This window comes from Chaetura pelagica, unplaced genomic scaffold, assembly GCF_000747805.2.
Source record: "Chaetura pelagica isolate M959 unplaced genomic scaffold, ChaPel_1.0 scaffold29, whole genome shotgun sequence".
NCBI classification, from domain to species: Eukaryota; Metazoa; Chordata; class Aves; order Apodiformes; family Apodidae; genus Chaetura; species Chaetura pelagica.
In genome coordinates, this window is record NW_009970720.1 from 3,556,477 (window position 1) to 3,576,361 (window position 19,885).

General features: G+C 34.8%; 1 protein-coding gene across 1 annotated transcript in view; it reads right to left on the minus strand.

The window, feature by feature from the left end:
* Positions 1–19,885, minus strand: part of GPC5 (glypican 5) — a 643,456-nt gene that overhangs the window by 282,963 nt on the left and 340,608 nt on the right. The window contains exon 7 of the mRNA XM_010006360.1: positions 13,344–13,506. Within this exon, the coding sequence (XP_010004662.1) occupies positions 13,344–13,506 (163 nt within the window). The remainder of the gene's footprint in view (positions 1–13,343; positions 13,507–19,885) is intronic.

Genomic DNA, 19,885 nt, shown 5'->3' on the forward strand with positions numbered 1-19,885 from the left:
AAAGAGAGAGAAAGACAGAAAGATAGAAAGACAGAAAGAGTACCATGACACTGCAGTAGATAGATGATACCAAACCTCTCTGCGATTAACAGGATGTGGAAGAAAATGAAATAGTAACCTAAGGAGACTATTTTTTAAAGTGATTTCTACAGCATATTAAACAGGGGGGAAATCCTCTCTAGAAATAACCTTTGGAGAAAGAACATGTAGTCATATTACAGTCTTGTAGCACATAAATATACAAGCTGGCAAATACTGTACTAGGATTTAATGTAATTAAATTATGCCATAAAATAACTATTTCCTTTAATTTCCAGTATCTAGATGGTTTTCTATCTTTTTGTAAAAATAAATATATATATATATTTCAGAATCTCCTTCTCTTACTAAATTCAGATCCCATACTTTTAAGATACTCATAGTAATACCTGTTCAGGAGCAATCAATCAGATGCTGCACCTGATAATATTCTTACTCTTCTCCCCTGCCATCAGTCTTTGATGTTTGTCAGTGAGTGCTACAGTGGCATCTTCTGGCACACAGAAGAATTAATTGCCTTCTCACTGTGAAAGAACATTGCTATTAAAAGAATAAGTTAAGAAACAATCTTAAAGAATGGAAATAAAAAGCACCTGCTGTTCTTCAATTATTCTGTTCAGACCAATCAAAACAGTAATGAAGATGAGAAATTAAAATCTAGTTCTTTGGTAAGTGGCCATTTGAGCGTGAGTGTTTATGTGTGAGGCAACTGCTTCTAGGGCTATTAGTATCCTAAATAATGACTTATAATTGCACCAGTTGACATATGATTACAAATGGTAGTTAATTAGAAAAAGGAGGAGCAATACAAAATAAAGAAAAAAGGCAATAGATAGGACTGATTAAAAGAGAGGAAAAGAGTGTTATTCTCTTTTTAAATCCATCTCTCTAAACACTTTATTTGACATTATATGACTTACATTTTGTGAAAATTGCTGCACAGTAAAGTAAATTAATGTTTATGGATATTGGGATAATAAGAGTTTTTAATGAACTGAATATTATATTTGATATTTTACTAGAAAACTACTTTATAACATCATAAAATGTTACTGAGTTCACAGATTTTAACAGAATCTCTTTAATTATATATTATATTTTTTCTTTTTTTTATGATGTATGCTAGGACATTATACATCACACATCTTGTGCACTGCATTCAAATAAATGAATCTTGTGAAGAAACAGCAACCTCCATAGTCCACTGACAAGAGCCTTGAAGTGTGACCACTGGCAGCTCAGTCCTGTGACATTGTAGCTCAGCACAGGTCATGAGAAGTTACCATTTATTTCTAGCAGCTGTTGAATTTTTCCCTTCTATGTGAAAGTTGTTAACAAAGGTATCAACCATTGGACCATTTTTCACAATGTGAAGCCACTGGGATTTTGGTCATTGGTGATTGTCTCAAAAGAAAATACTTAGCATAGAACAGGAGCAGCTGAAGTCCTGACTATACATAAATAGATACACAAGCAAATTATTCTCTCTATGATCTTTGCTTTTAAAAATCTGATCAAATCAGAAGTTAATTAAAATTAGAATTAATGGAGCAATACACATGTTAACTTACTGCAGACAGAGTTGTAAAAAAACCCAACCTTTTTTTGCCACCTGGCAGGCCTAACCTTCCGAATTTTGCCCTATCTTTTTCTTGACATGTGATTTTTTCATCTTCTGATTTTTTTTTAACCATCTGTTGACAAGGGGAAGTGAGAGAGTAGGTGAGTGGGTAGCTGGCAACTAGTAAAATCAACCCACAACAACTATCATACCATACAGCAGAAGCAAATTCAGTTTGCCTTAACATACTGGTTTCTAAACAGCTGTGGTGTGGCTCAACTATATTGCCTAGAAGAGATACAATTTCAGAGGTCAGGCAAGGTCAGCAGCAGAGGCCACCTTTTCAGCAAAATCTGTTTGCAAACAGTATTCAATGCTCTTAGTTTGCCTATATTTAAGGGATGTCTAATTTTTGGAATTGCCATAGACTAACACATCATGAACGGGAAAACTATTCCTTATCTCAATTTAAATATATGAGCACATGTTTAATTATTGAATACAAGATCTCTGATGTGCACATTTTAATAGCCAACATTAAACAAACAATTAATGTTTTAATATATCTCAAGTACTTCTGCAAATCACAATGTATAATCAATATTTTTGTCTATAGCTAGCTTTTGCTGAACAATTTCATTAGGAAACTTTCACTTTAATGAATAGTTTATGCTTTTTTTTTTTTTTTTTTTTTTTTTTTTTTTTTTTTTTTGCTAATGACTGAATCTATTTATGTAAGGTACTAAAAGAATATATACTAAGTTATTATTTTTCAGCTATGTAACTTGTATGTCGTTTCTTCCATTAAGAACAAGTCATATTCTGACTTTGCTTCCTGGTGTTTCAGAAACAGTATTTTTAAAAAGCCGTCTGTCTCAACTCTTAACAACTGACAGAATCTATTTATGTAAGGTACTAAAAGAATATATACTAAGTTATTATTTTTCAGCTATGTAACTTGTATGTCGTTTCTTCCATTAAGAACAAGTCATATTCTGACTTTGCTTCCTGGTGTTTCAGAAACAGTATTTTTAAAAAGCCGTCTGTCTCAACTCTTAACAACTGACATATTTTCTAAATGTCACTGTTGTAATCCATAAGACTCTCTTTAGGATGTTATGCTTTCTATATCACTATCACCTGTGTAAGTGTCCAAGCCCAAATCACATGTCTCAATGAGAAATGTACCAGCTACTCAGGAGGCCCTTAATTTAACCTTGTGCTATAAAAGCAGTTACCTGGGGTTGACTACATGTAACAAATACTTGAGAAAGGAAGCCAAACGGTAGAAAAGATCCATGTTTCAGAAACCTAATCGATTTGACATAAAAAATACTAGTGACTTTAAGGCGATACAAAATATGCCTTTGCTGAAGTCTGCCGTGATCTGTGGCATAACCCTAGGTTTCTGCAACTGTGTAAATCGCAATAATCAGATTTTCCCTTCCTTAAGCAAATCTACTGGCCCTGAGCAGAATCTGTTTAATGGGGCTCCAAGTTAAAAACAAAACAAAACAAAACAACTCATATTTAGATGTCTAAACTCACTGCTCCAGGCCAACATCAAGCAGAGAGTTGTTCTAGTTAGCCAGATTTTGAAAACACAAACAGTGGAATTTATCTCCAGATTCACTTATCTAAATGCAGGTATCTACAATACAAGGATTGATGTGAGTTAGCTCCTGCTATATCTTCACTGGAAACACAGTTCATACAGTCAAAAGAAACCAGTGAGCACATGCTGAAACAGTCTCCTGAAATGATCTGCTAAAATGACAGCATGTCTCGGCATCTGAGGCCCACCCCTATCATTAGCTGTCTGATCCAGAGAGGGACCTTCCAAGAGAATCAGGCAACAAATAATACTTTTTCCCTTTGCATTTTTTTCCCTTGCATTTCTTCCTAGAAAGTAAAATACAGTTCTTGTGCCTATTAGCTGACTAATTCTAGAAAAGAGACATCACATTTGTAGACCAGATTGGAATTATACAGATATTTAACCACTTCCCTTTAAAAGAACAGGAGAAAAAGGAAATTTAATTGCTGCCCTGAGGATACATTGCTTCACAGAATACAGTTCACAGTTGAATCAATCTATTTTAGAATAAGTCCACCCTTCTTTGGGAAACTTTTGCTGCTTTGGCTGCTTTTTCTTTTTTTAATATTCACAAATGTTTTGCAGATTTTAAGAAATAGATCTTGCATAGTCACATCTGCCATATAAATTATTTCTAGGAAAAAAATAGTTTCTGTAACAAACAGAAATTAATTTATTCTCTTCTTTAACAGTTTAAAAAATGATCTGAACATTAATTACTGAGAAACAGATTATTCAAGGCATTTGAGTTATAACCATTAATAGTGGAAGACGCAAATATGAAATTAATCTAATTTAAGTCTCTGCACAGGTTGCAAAGGGAACTCTCAGGAGATCACACACTTTGATTTTTTTTAAATAATATAATAAAGACTGGAGGCACATGACAAGCAGAGGAACTACTTCTGATTATTAACTACCTTTGAGTATACAGAAGTGTGACATTTATGATGGTTACAATCTGCTTAAAAATAGATTGAAAGATAAAATTTGAATGTGATTCACAATTTTGAAAAAGAAGCATATTCTTTATGGTTTGTATTTATTCTTCAGGTTAAAAAAGTTGTTTAGTTTATTTTTAATTCAGTGAACTAAATTCCTTTTAAATATAATGGTTATGAAAGTTTGGGTTTGTTGTAGTTCTAACATTTATTTTTTTGTGTTCCAGATCTAAAAATATAAGCAGATAAAACAGATACCAAAGTTGTTTGATTACCAAACACACCATGGGATTCACTGCTATTCCCATGTGCTTTTTTTGCACCAGAAACCATTTTCTCCGACATAAATTATGGAAAAAAACCTATGATTTCTTCTCTAAGCAAAAGAATCTTTAAAGACAACCTGAATTCCATTTTACAGGCCTTATTGACTGTATTTGCAAGCAATCCCTCAATTTTATGTTGTAACAAATCATTAGTGATCTTGACAATAAGACTGTGAAGTATATTGACAAACATTTAACCTTTACCTAAAAACAGGCAAAATTGTATCAAAACCAGAGCAAAAGCAAAAGAACCTACCCTAGGGATGGAGTTGTCTAACTAACTTTAGATAACTACTGGTCTTGAAGCTTGAATCCTTTTGCAATCAGTTGAGAGAAGTAAAGATTGTAGGGCACGATTCTTCTCATTCTGATGAAGGTGTTTGACAAATGCCTAATTAAATATACACTCACATATTTATTCATTTCCAGTGGCACGTTTATTTGTTTCCAGTGACTGTAAAAGGCAACTAAAACTATTAGTTCAAGCACATATGTCGACATTATAAATGGCTAACATGAAGAAAAATCCTGTCTCTGTATCTATTTAAGTAAGATTACATACTGAGGAAAATAAAGAAATGCACAGTAGTGCATAGCTGACTTCCAACATTCAGTTTTTTATTCTGGTTGGTGAAAATGTAGGGTTTTTACTCCAACATTAAAGTAGCTAATGTGATAATTTTAGGGCAATATTCTGAGAATATGATAATCCTTTTGAACTGCACAGAAGTTAGCTTTTCGTTTTCTTTCTGTCAAAGTAGTAGTAGACAGAGTCAACCTCTACCAAAAAAAACCCCTTTAAAAATCAATTTAAAACAACAAACAAACAAACAATTAATTTGAGTCTTTATGTCAACAGAGTGGAAATACACTGGAAGAACAAGAGTCGTGACAAGTGGACAAGAGACAGATTTATGACAGGTAAATAGAGGAGTCAACATACTTAGGCATAACATGCTGCTTTTGAAGAACTAACAACCACTTTTCCACTGGCTAATTCAAAGGTATTGTATTAGTAAATCACACAGTTTTGATGACAATTCTTATAGGCTAAAATTAATTGGAAGGGTAGGGGTATCCTACTCTTGCTTCACACAGGAAGACTGTCGTAATCTGAAGTCTTCCATCTTTTCCTTCTTTGGAGAACTGAAAATTATTTTAGGAGGATGACTTACTGCAATCAGTGTACACTCCTTTCAGCAAGAAGATACATATTATCAACACATATGAGGTTCAAAATTTTTCTGTATGTATGATCAAGTGTTGGCACAGAAATGCATAATAATATTAATTGTTGAAGCATAAACTAAGCTACAGTGATACTCAAATTCCAACGATTTCCACAAAAAGAAAAAGCACTTGTTGACTAACCAGCCTATGAAGTTTGCACAGGTAAAGTTGCTGATATGAAGTGAGAGAGAAAAAAACGAAACAATTCCATTTGAAATGCCATGTACCTGAGTGAAGTTACAAGACAAGTTCCTTGTATATTATTTTGCAAAGAGTTGAGACTTGAATATGACATTTCCATTTGTAGTTGTTTCCTACTTAAAGAGTATCAGCTCTCTCTCTTGAGCACAACTTTTTGTTAGGATTCAACATTTGTACTTTTTGAATGACTAATTTAACCTGTGTAACAGATTAAATCTGTGCTGTCAAGTTGGATCATTACTTCAAAAACAAATAAAAGGAAGGTTTACATAACATTTACTGAGGAAATTCACACAGAGGCAGAAATAAAGTCAGCTAATATAAAATTTTCAACAGTGCATTGCCAGGTATTAATATATCTTATGCTCAACAGGAAGATTGTTATGACAGAGCCTACCACAAACACAAACAAGGAAGCACAATTATTCTTCAAATGTTTTTAGTTATCAAAAAGCATTTAATGAGCAACATCTAAAACACAGGACATCAGAGCAGTGTAATTATTACAAATGACGTGCATTAATAACATGAGGTTATATTTTTATGGGAATTATCTTATAAAAATACAACTAATTCTGAAGTTACCAGAAAACTGGAGCCTTTTACTGCATGTATTATTTATTTGAACCAATGTATAAATATTCAAACTCACAGTTACCAGAAAAGAAACAAATTTTCCAGCAAAGTATCAATGTATATTGCTTTCTCCTTCATTATTTTATATTTCCTGAGGAAAAAGAATGAGATAGTAGATATTATAGCTATCTATCTGAGTAGAGAATGGCCTAAATGCTTATTTCCACAGCACTAGACAAAAAGTAGCTAGTGCCACTCTTACAAAAATGTTAGCGTACATCACCTGCCTGTTGAACAAATTCTGATTTATTACTTCTCAGTTTTTAGCAGCTTTCAAAAAAAACCTTCCTGTGTGCTGCTTTATGCCACCTGAACTTGAGCACAAAAGAGTTAACCAATATATCTATTATGTTCTTTTCTAATCTGGATTCTCCTATGAAGGTTACAGCTTTTCAGAACTTCTTTTTGGAATAATCAAAGAAATACAGAATATAATATTGTGTGGTCAAGGTATGGTGCAGGTTGGGTATCACCTGAACAATCTTTAAACTAACTGACTATACATGGGAATAAAGTTGACAACTTGGAGATAGATACTTCATGTGGTATTGAAGTAATAAAAAGGGTGATTGATCAGTCTGAAGAATACTGGACTTCCACTTAACAGGACAGGAAGGAAAGCTCACTCATCTCTGAGGGTTCATTCACTTTCTTCTTCCTAGTAGAGGTATCCTTCAAGCTGTTTCCTTGGACAGAGAGGAGAAAATAACCCAAATACTTCTGATTGGTCTTCCAGATACACAGACACTTTTGAGCTGCTTGAACCTACAAGTTGCATACTGAATGAAGAAGTGATACACCATTTGCTTTTTTCACCTAATTTTAGGCCAAAAAAGCACAGTCGCTATCACAGAGGACTGGATGGCCAAGTGAATAGTAAGTCAGGTCTCCTACTGTGGACTATAAAATTAACTCTTAATGGTACTCTTATGAAATGTGGCTGGTAAAAACATCTTCTATGTGAAAGCGCATTTTTACCTGATACCATTTTGACAGTTTATAAGACTGGAAGTATAACTTTCAGAGTTGTCTGCTTATTAGTCTTCATCTTCTTTGTTTAATGAAGCAATAAATGGTTAAGGAAATGGGGTGTGAAGTGTGCCAGAAACTCTAGTTATGAAACGTATTTCTTTTTTTTTTTTTAATTATTTACTTTCTGTGACAAAGATAATGGCCTTCCGCTACACTGGGATAAAGGTGTACTCAAAGACACTGGTCAATAACAACCCTATTGTTAAATAGCTGTGGTAGAAACACTGAAATATTTTTACGTACATCATCAGATCCAGACTGGACTTTTCAAACACAAAACCCTAAAAAATACTTTGGGGGAATATCAAGTCATTAAAGGAACTATTGCACATTAGCATGTTTAATCTATTTTATTCATATACATGAATTTCTAGGTGTGATTCCTAATGAATTAAAATAGAGATTAAGTTTGTTTAAAGATCAAATGACATCATTTTTAAAAGATATTTAAAAGTAATCCAAGGGGTCTTCATTTAGTATTTGAAACTCTGTGTGGTTGTTTATCACTTCCACTTTAAAATGTGAATCTCCTTCTTCACATTTAATTCCTCCAGTGAATTTATCTCATTCTAGTCTTGTGATTATTTGAGTCCTATCTGCCTAATGGCAGATGGATTTTTATAAGAAACACAGTTCAAGATATATGCAGTAATTTTGTCACATTTGCCTTTGCTGCCTAAAACATCTTTTCTTCTTCTTGTGTCCCAGTCAAATACTTTGAATGAGCATTACCTCAGTGAAATCACGTGTTACAGGATAGCTAAGTTAAGCTCAGACTCATTATCTTGTTCAGTGAACAGTAGCTGTTCAATTCCAGCACATTTAGGGCAGCAATGGCTGATCAACCAACAGAGGGAGAGTAGTACAAATGAGTGATACTACAATCACTGTTGCCATTGCGCTTTCTTCCAGTTCCACCTGTGCGTGTGAATTGGTTTTACTAAATTGATATTACTCTTCTTATTCTCATTTAAGAAAAGACTGTGCCCTCCTCTGATTTGGCCTGCCAGTGGTGAGTCGCAAGGTGGAAAAACCTCTATAGGATTTGCACATTTCCATGTAGAGCAGTCAGTGACATTGGCTGTCCTTGAATTAGGGAGGCTAAATGAAGTCTTACACATGTGCCAACTTTCAATAAATTTGGTCACAGAGGATACCATCAGAGTCAAATCCTTAAAAAGACAAAAGCAACTATACTGAAGTGGATGAAGGAGCAGAAAGAGTAGAAAGGTTGTTTGAGTATTGAGAATGCAGTGTAGCATCAGGTAATAGACACAGACTCGTTTATTTGAAACATAGTACCTCTTTTGACATGTAGATCACAACATACAGCTTTTTTTCAAGCTATTTTCCTTCTATTGCATAGTCTGAACAAGAAACTAATAATCTGCAGATAAAGTAGTCCTTGAAATAAAACATTTTGGAGACTTTTTGCTTCAGACAGGATGAATATCAGGTGAGATAAAAATCAAACAAGTGAGAGACAAAGTTTGCTTCTGTGTACCCTAACCAGAAACTCACCCTTGTTATTTCTACTTATATGAGCCTTGAACTATGAGATCTTTGATGGCAGTAAAGAAACACCTGTGCTGCATGTTAAGATTAGAAAAGAAAGACAAAGCAATGGTAGAGCACTTTACAGAAAATTAGTGGTCTTGCTAGAGGTCTTAGGAGAATTTTGATAGATGACATTGAGCACCTCAGAGAAGTGATATCAGGATTAGCCTTTCCTCAAAGAGTTATTTCAAAAGAGATTCAAATCAATATAAAGGTGATAAGTATTTGTTGTTATTACCTCTTGCATTCTGCATGTATTTTTGAGGAGGTAATTCACTGTGACACATGGAATAGTCCCTTGGGAGCTCCTGGGTTAGACTAAAATAAAACTAGCAAATGAAGTGTCAAGACTTTATATTACTGTTTATTTTATACATTTAAAGTACACTATCCTTCCTAGTACCATTCCTTCAAATAACTGCACCAATTTGCTATATTTTATAAGTATTTATGAAGAGTGAATAAGAAGTCAGCACAATTGTAGGACTTTGAAACATTGAAAGCAATGTAAGGATTAACTGTTTGTTATAAAAATATTTTTTTTCAAAATACAACTTGATTTAAGCCCTAGTATAATGCTAGGGACATCACTTCTGAGTCATAAATGCCCAATCTCTTCATTGACCTTTTGAAGCCTGAAGTCTGTCACCACACATTTGTCAGTCTCCAGCACTTAGTGAAAACAATTCTTACATTTGTAACACTGAGAGCAGAAATAAGTCTTCGACTTCAGAGTCTATGCATTCACATAAAATTGCTAGATGTTTTTCTTTCCTGCCTGATTATAAGAGAACACAATTTTTTCCAGAAAGACTGCAAAAAGCTGGATGTAAAAAAATAAGACTATTGGTATGTCTTCATGTACAAGAAGAGTAGCAGGTAAATTATGTGTATAATGAACAAAGTTACAATGTTTATGTTACTAAACTCCATAAATGATCTTTTTATGTGACACTACCCATTTTAATACAACAACTTAAAAAGAAATTCTAATTAAATAACTTATCTGTTGTACAAGTCATAATTCTTTTTGGAGCTGCAGAAGTCACAAATGCATTTTAAAAATCCTCTATTAATGTTTACCTATAACAATAATATATCTTGTTTCTGGTGTTTATTAAACTTTCAAAGAAGTTTTTTAGTTAAATTTTTACTTTGCTTTTCACTAAAAGGTTTTTCTTGGACAAAATAACTGTAACAAAAGTATGTGTTTAAAACTGTAACACTAGAAGCTGACTGCAAATTCACACGTTCAAACGATTTGGTGCTTCAGTCCAATCATATTGTCATTCATGTTTTTTTCATGTTTTTTGTCATGTCTATTGTCAGCCATTTATGAACACAGATGGAAGACTAAGTCTCTGTACCATAGAGAAAGAAGAGTATGACCCACATTTGTGTTTTCTATGTCTTGTGTTATTTTGTCTTCTGTCTTCACGGTTTTCTTACAGTTTTTTGACAAATTGGAAGTTAACAACAATTAAATACTAGACTCTGACAATTTTAATATGTGTAATTTTCCTTCTTCTATGATGCTAAGTTGCTATGTTGGTATTGGACAGCTTAATCTATTGTGGTCTGTTTTTCAGTTTAAAAATGTGGTCATGTTACATGAACATCCTAGTATTTTCTAATGCATAAAAGCAGTTTATATAACAGTGCAAAACCTGAACAGTGATCTGTTATATACCAGAAGAAACAAGGTAAAATTGTACAGATATACAACAAGTGTTGATCTTGACTTCTAAGTAAGCCTACAAGCATTTGCAGATCAGAAGCCTATGAAGGTGTTTATGCTGCACATGTGGGGTGTTTTGTTTTGGTTTTTTTCTTTTTTATATCCACTTAGGACTACAAATTTAATTTTCTTTGTAACAAATTAAGTTTGGTTGGTCAGACATACTATAGTCAACTTCTAGGTTTATCTGAAGTTCGGTCACTCTTTTCGAAGATCATTAAGCCGTATCACCAGAGTTTATACAGCTTTTAAGTTTAAAAACAAGGCTCTGGCTTGGGTTGAAGTTGGTAAAGTCAGTTGAAGCTAACAAAATTTCACCAGCTTAAATCATGGTGATGTTTATTTTTTTTAAATTTTAATTCCTCACATAATATAATACATTTTTAGAAGATACTTTTTTTAATTTCTCAAATATACTTATTTTTCTTTTTTGACTTTCAATTACATTTTTAATTTCTAAAGTACATATCACAAAGATTCAAAAAGATTGTTCAAGGTATTTTGTTTATCTTAAATGCATACTTAAATCATTTCTGAAGGAAAATATTTTCTTGACGTATATTGTAACAAAATTCTTACTTACTGGAACTTTTTAACAGATCTACTGGACAGCAATTCCATGTCAGTATGCATGTGTGATAACCCAGAACACAGTAATGTTGTCTAGGACTCTTTAGGTATATATTCAAGACACCACTTAAGGTGCATTCCAAATAGTACATGTATGCCAGCATAAATCCACAAAATCACAACAGCTCATCAAAGATACTAGAAACACAAAATACATGTACAAGTAATAATATTTAACAGATGGAGTCAGATATTTATTAAGTAATATCTTGGAAAAGGTTCAAATGTAACAACATTACACATGAACTTCAGTATGCCTAATATGTAGTTTAAAATTATAAAAGAGATTTATAATACATGTATTATAAAGAGAGCATGAAGTCTAATTATATTTTTGACATTTTGAAAAGATTACACTAAATACATCAATATGAAGAAAAATCTACTGCAGTAGAAAACGATGAAAGAAAATGTACTGTTCTGACAATTTTTCTGTCATTTAATACTTGCTTAATAGTCCTAGTCATATTCTAAGAGTATTTTACAGTCTTTCCATACCATCGAGTCTCATGAAATAGATGTAATATATCCAGTATTCCAAAGTACATCTGTTTTTAAATATTTGATACCTAACTTCTTTTTTCAAAATTAAATCTCCAAAGGCCCTCTTGGGAAGTGTCTAAATCTCTTTGCAAATCTCTTAAAATCTCATCTAGGGAAGCTGTAGCAGGACTTGAAACTGTATAGAATACTTATCAGTGCAGCAGCATGTTAGTCTGAGTCCAAACTGACCTGCTAAGGCATGCCCCAGAATTCTCAGCTGTCCCATTTCTCCAATTTTTCAAGTTAGAATTGCACAAACACCTACTACAGCTTCTCCATGGCCACATTTCTAAGTTGCCTTTTCACTGTTGAGTCAAGAAGGACCTGGGCTTCTCACATAATCTCGAAAACTTAGAGTACAGTCAAATCAGTAAATATAAATAAATTCAAGGATTAACACCAACCTTAACTTCTTACCTATTAGTATTGGATTTTGCAATGTAAAATGCAGAAAAATGTGAAATGCAGAAAAAAAATATGAAACAAACAAAACCAAAACAAATGCAGAAAGGCAATTTTGATTATACCAGGTATATCTGCCTGCATTTCTATACTGGGAAGGGAAGTAAGAGAGGTAGAATAACATCCTTATTCAGAGAAGTAGTTAACTTACTTGTGCTTCAATCCAATTGCTCACAGTTCCACAACATTGCAGTACATAAACAAATTATTTTTTGAAGAAAATTGTGCCACATGCAGTTCAGAAACAACCAAAACAAAACAAAAAATCACAAAACACAAAAAAAAAAAAAAATCACAAAACACAACAAAAAAAAAAAAAAATCACAAAACACAACAAAAAAAAAAAAAAAGCAAACCCCAAACAAATGCAAAACAGTGAGAAAAGAAGAAAGAAGTGCAAGAAGTAGCCATTGCATCAATGTTGAGTCAGCCACAGTACATTGGTTTCAGTAGTGCTCTGTGAACTTCAGCTACCACAACTAAACCTTACATGTTAGCATACTTCCATGAAAAATTAGAACAATTTCTCTCCTTAACTGCCAAAGCTGTTATGTTTAAGTAGTAACTCACAGGGATATATAATTTTAACACTTTTATTTTACTAAAATACTGTGTTGAGGTCAGTCTACATTATGCTAAATTCGTATTTATGCGTTACAATGAAACTGATACTCATATTCATACCATGCTCATAGAAAATCTGTAATTGCAGTCCTACTGCTGTAAATCTTGGAAACGTTACACAGATAACATTTCCACAACTTTTCCAAGGTAATTCAGTGATATTTCTCATTGGAAAATATGCCAATTCACTATATAAACGCACAAGGGAAACTAAACATGGACTTACAGTCTGTAATTTTCAGGACTCGTTTGACTTCTCCGCTTCCTGATCCTCCGCAACCATCTTCATCGTCACAATCTCCACTGATTTGTCCACCTACACCTTCACCACTGCCTGTTTCTTGGAGATACCATGTTTCATATTTTGGAAATGATTTGCCCTGTAACAGCTGAAGACAAGATATACAGTATGCAAGTTAACCGTACAGATGGAGAATTTTAGTGAGTACCCAAAATTTCATGTATGTCTCTCTAGTAACTACCTGATTTAAAAAGAACACATCAGGATACACGGAATGATAATTCTGAATTTTTTTATTACTTTTTTTTTCCTGGCTTACAGACGATTTAAGAGTGGTATCTGGAGATATGTACTTCATTTCTAATTAAAAAATAAAAATAAATCTTAAATGTCTCTATCTTTATTGATAGGTTAAAAACGATCAGGCATCAATTCCTTGCCCAAAGGCCAAGAGGAATGGATACAGACATGTTCTTATTCCTTCAGGCTAATCCCCGGTGGAGCAGACAGACAGTATACATGCTACATATCAACTGGCCCTGGACCTTTTCAAGACCTATGTGGTGCCTACATGGCCTTAAGATGCAATTATTATTTAGTGTGGATTTTTCAGAAATATCTGGGATAGAATGTGCTGCAGCTCTTTATTGGTGAATCCATAACATAAAAGTTGTGCGCTCTGGGCCTGTCATATGAGCATCTGGTAGAAGCTGAAAAAAATTATGTACTGGGACAATATCAGATGTCTGACCAGGGAGCAGCAGACCAAGTTAATAAAGCTCAAGCCAGTGCAAGAGTTCAGACCTAGAGACCATTATTTCCCATATCACATTCAGGCATTGTTTTGGGAGAACTAATTAGGTTGACCTAAAACAAATCAAAGGGATAGCTGATACCAACCTGGCTCAACTTAAGTGGCTCAGATTTTTTAAATTAATAACCAGATGAATTATTCTCCTGAAAGTAGCTACTAGTTAGCCTGAAACAAACAATGTTTTATACATTCAAAAATGTGATTGTTTTTTTGTTCAAGCAAGGCACTGAGTTCATATTTGTGGACGATATACTCAGTTTATTTCCAGAATATGGAGTCCCTTCCCAAACTACCTGATCTGTTAAGTGCTGTACAGTGCCCAGCAAAAATATTTTAATCACTGCTAAAAAGACTTAACTGAGATAAATCTCAGTATCTTTAGAAAAGCCACTTGCAACAGTGTTTAAGAACAGCAGAATACGATTCACCCATAAATCAGCAGAACCAATTTAGGCAGCACTTTGGATTAAAAAGTTTTATTAGACAGTTATATGCTATCTGAAAGAAAAACTATCTAGCTAAGACAAGCCTTGTTCCCTGCTCACTGTGTAATACATTACATACTTCTGCCAACACAGTATTTATGGGAAAAAAACCCTCTTCCAGTTAAATGAACAACATCCAGTTAAACAAGCTACTTTTCTTTGTTGTTTTTTTTTGCCCAGTCCAAATCATGACACAGCTCCAAAGCCAGCTATATGATGGGGTACTCTTCATCCCTGCATTCTGTGGCATAAATTCAAGACACATGTAGATGTGGAACTTCAGGGCATGCTCTAGTGGCCAAGACTGTAGAGGGGTTTTTTGTGGGTGTCATTTGGTGGAATGTGTGTGGTGTTTGTGTTTGTTTGGGGCTTGGGGGAGGGCGAGAGGTTGGATGGTGTGTTGAGTGGATTTTTCTGTTTGTTTTGTTTTGCTAGTTTTGGGGTTTTTTTTGTGTGATGATGGTTGGACTCAGTAATGTCAGAGGCCCTTTCCAACAATTACTATTCTGTGATTTTGTGATAAATGTTGCAAAGAACCTCCAGCAAGACAGATTTTGAAACAAGACATGCTGCCAAAATTTCTATAGTATTGTGCTATTTATATATACCTTTTTGCAACCTAAGAACATGCAAACCTCTCTACTTTCTGTGTCTCTGTCTCAGACTTAAAATTCATTGGCTTAATAAAGTCTCTATATTTTGCTGCTTTTCTAAATTTCAGCCCAAAGTAGTTTCATTCTCCTTCCACTTTATTTTTTACCTTTCTACTTATTGTGCATTTTGACTTGTGACTAGAAATCCAAAGTCCAAGATGACCCCACTAAATTTCTTTACATGTAGTTTCAACACTGAAAAAGTGTTCTTCAACTTTTTCCAAACATTTCACTATATCTGAAAGAACAGAGATTAAGCAATTAACGATCTTGTTTTGCATTTGCATTTTGTTATTTTCTTCAGTCTCCTTAATTGTAAAAGAAAAATATTGTCCCCGTATAAATTCATACATCTCAGTGTTGGTTGTCTACTAAACATGGCTTAGATCTAATAAAAAATTGTTATTAAATTTATATAATCCAGGTAATTTCTCAAAGCTAGCTTGATTCATATTAGAAATTAAGATAAAAGACATTTAAAATTATAATTATGTTATGCTGCAGTTTTTATCAAGCTATTATTTAAGATTATAACTTGAGAATTTTGTTGTATAAGCTGAATAAGGTTTACTAGCTGTATACTGTGTACCCCAAAAAACTAGTAATGTTCTTCCCTTTGTATTGCAGGCTAAAATAATATATTTTCTTTCAGATGACCAAGAAGTTTTTCGATTACATTTATGTAATTAAAAATATATGAAATAAATATTGGGGAGTTAATAATGCATTACTGCCCTTGAATTACAATGAAAATAACAGCAAATATTTGTCTTTGTTTGAGTCAAGATGAAGCCAATTTTCCTTTTACTGATTTCTTTTTCTTTAGTTAAGTCTCTTTTGAGCAGCACACTTGCTGAAAGTAGCAGCAAGTTTACCAGCCAGTGGACTGGTAATGCCTGAATGTTTACAGCTACTGCTGAGAGATCAAGGACACCTTGCTCTACTAGTTGAATCTGCTGCTTTGGACATTAAGGGAGCAGAAGGGTCATATCCACAACCCTCCTGTAGGGAGGAGTGGACTGGACAGATGTCAAAACTGCCCAAAGAAAGCATTCCATCTGATAAAATACTTGGCACTCAGTATAAATTCAGGGAACATGGAAGTCAAACCCTTCTTTCTTCTCTTCTGTTCATGGCTGGCATCCAAGGGAGAACTCTGTCTATCCATCACTACTGATCCCCAGGCTGGTGCGTTCCTGACCCTCATCACTCTCCCCTCAGCTCCTGTCTGTTCTGCCGCTCTTTCCAGTAGCGCTCCAGGGCTTTTCAGATCTGCTCACAGCTCAGGAGATGCCATGGGAGTTGTTGGGGGTAGAGGGAGGTAACAGGGGTTTTGCACATTCCTGCACATACTTGTACATATTTGTTCATTTTTTCTTTTATCATTAGCATTTAACTAAAGCTGTCTAGTTTAGTTTTCAATCTGGAAAGTCTGTCTCCTTGTTCTCTCTCTCTCATTTCCCTACCTGGTTGGGAGGGGGAGCAATGGAGAGAATTGTTTTCACTGGTATAATTGCTGATCCTGAGTCAAACCATGACTATACTACTGACAACCATGTTAGCTTAACTGAATTACAGCAAGGGATAGGGTCACCAGTGTTGTGAGAGTGCAATAGGCATACCGATACTCCAAGCTAGATTTTCTGGATTTCTTCCTTAATTTTCGTGAAAGTTTGCTGAACTGAGATTTTTATACCAAAAAAACATGTCCTCTGCTGATGGCGTTTTTTGTATTTTCTTACCACTATTGTGGTAAATGTGCACAGATGAATGATTTGGGCTTAAGTCAACTGAAAAGTCCTTGGGAGTCTTCAACTTCACACCTTGCCTATGCAGCTCTGGGAAGCTGGGCCTCCAGCTTAGGTCTCTCACTACTCAATTGCCTAAAAACCCCTTTTGATTTTCACTGATGGCTTAGTGTCACAGAAGTGACATTGTTGTAATAAAGTACTTACAGGGTTCTGTAAATACATGACTCGATGCTATATAGTATTTCAGTAAGAAAAAAGAACTGCTTACAGCAGCTACAGAGGCATATTTTAAGCTTCCTGACACATCTCAGAGCATAAGCATAATTAAGAAAATTATCACTAAGAGTGTACAGTTGCTGTACACTACAGGGTCTGGTAATTTTTCCAGATTATTTACATTTTTTATCAATGACCTCAAAAGCAGTTTAACACAAAACAGTAACAATAAAACTTTCAGTGCTAGGAGAACTGAACAACTACTAAATAACAAAGAGAAGTGACACATTTTCTAAGAAAATACCTCATCTGGTAAGCCAGGCAATAGAATGAATTTTTAAACACATGCTATAATAAAATACAGACAAATGTAAATTTGCAAGTCTAAATTTTATATTGCATGCATATTAGAAGATAAAATATTCTGTTATGTAAAATAATTGTGGGTGTCCTGCTGGATAGCCAGCAGACTATGAATTATCAATAGTGTTCTAGCCAAAGATTTTAATGCGATATCTTTGGGGACAGAAATAGGAATACTAAGTCAGAGTAGGAATATTATATTACTCCTAAATCCAGATCTTGTTTCCTCTGTTCAGAAAGGATGGCATAAAATTTAATTCTATTACTGTGGTTAAAATAGAACAAAAAAAACCTTTTTTTCTTAACCAAGAAGCTCACCCTTTAGTGCACCAAAAAAAGAAACATGTCAAGCCTTGTAAGCGTCTATATGGGAAACACGGGTTTGATGGATTTCTGTAGGAAACCTAAGCATATGAAAACAGCAAATGGATCATAAACTTTTATTTACACATTCAAAGTGAATCAAACTATTCTGTTCAGGCATATATGTGTGTATATATATATACATGTATATACTTAGATACGTATGTATTTTCTGGATCAAACATGTTTTGGTCTTAATAACTGAATTAAATCAGAGATACAGGGACAGAGTATGCAGGAGGTTAGACTAAATAACCAAAATGGTCCCTTCTGGCTCTCAAAAATCTATTAAATAATAGCTTAAAAGAGAAGACTAAGTTCTTTTTTACTTTTCTTTGGTTTCAGGAAGTTACAAGTGATTTCATCTCTCACGAGTGATGAACATTGAAAGGCAGGGGAACGTATGTTTACACTATGAAAACTGATGTGATATTCGTTCTCTTTCAACGAAAATCTGATATCCTATTTACTTACCTTACACTTCACATACCTTCAGGGAAAACATTGATTTTCTATGAATTTTATTATATACTTTTAAATAAAAACATCTTGATGATACTCTATTGTCATCAATGTGAACTAAGCTCTGTCATAATATTTCTTCTTATTTATATGAGTATCATAAGATCTTGAAGACGTTGTGGAGGAAATCCCAGAGGAGCCCTGCCCAGCAGTGAATCCAATTTACCTTATCAAATCAAACCTAGAAGAATTATTCCTAGAAGTATGACTATTTTGATCTCTTTCAAATGAGATAAATAAACTATGCTGAAGTTCATTATTCTGCTTATCATTGCATACCTGAATACTTAAAAATGCAGCATTGCTCTTCAGTGATCTCATTAAAAACTACTCATGCCTCTGTAGGAGAGAACCTCCTGCAGGGTTTCATTTCTAATAATGTGAAAGATCCTTAACAAAAATGTTAATGCATTTAGATAACTAGTATTACAACTCCATCAGTCCCTCATGATAATGCCCTGTGGCTATGTCAAACCCACTGCTTTCTGCCTGAGATCTAGGGCTGACACTCTGCCTTCCAAGACTGCAGAGTCATTCTACTCCATAAAGTCACAGAATCATAGAACAGTCACAGTTGGAAAGAATGTCTAATGTTGTAGAATCCAACCAAAAAAAAAAACAACAACAAAAACCCAACCCAAACACAAAAAACACACACCACAAAACTGCACCCCAAAAAAACCCAACACACAATCTCAGCCACTAGAGCATGTGTGGGGAACAGTCCCTCTTCTTCCCCACTATATAAGACTAAACAACAAATGCCTTTCAAGTCAGCAAAACAGGAGTGATGCCTTTTCACTGATTCACTCAAGGACAGAATGAGCAGGCCTCTTGCCCTACCAGATAAGTGCATAGTAAAGAAGCAGCACAAGGGTCATAATAAGTGGCAGAAAAATAGACAATAGGTTAAAAACTGCCCCTAACAGAATATGTACCTGGCCAATGGTGATTGGCTAATTCAGACCGTGGTGCTTCCTGGAACAATGGTCTCTGATCCATAAGAAGAGAGTAGGATCTGCTCTCTGGGGGTCTCTGCTCGCTCTCTCTGCCTGCTTGGGACAAGGCCCCGCTGCAGCACCTGAACCTGCCTCAGCGCCACTGCTGCTGCCCGGAGAAACGGAGAGGGGGGGGGCACCGCTTGTGCCCGCTCCCAGGGACCTTGCCTGCCCAGCCTGGACCAAACCGGACCGGAGAAGCCTGCCTAGCCGGCATCTCCCACAAAGCCACGGGACCAGAGCCCTGCCAGCAGCAGGAAGGGGTCGCCCCGGTTACTGGGACGCAGGCCCCCCTGCAGATCTCCAGCCCAGCCTGCCAGCACATTTCGAGAACTGCGCTACGCAAGGAAGGAGGGTAAATA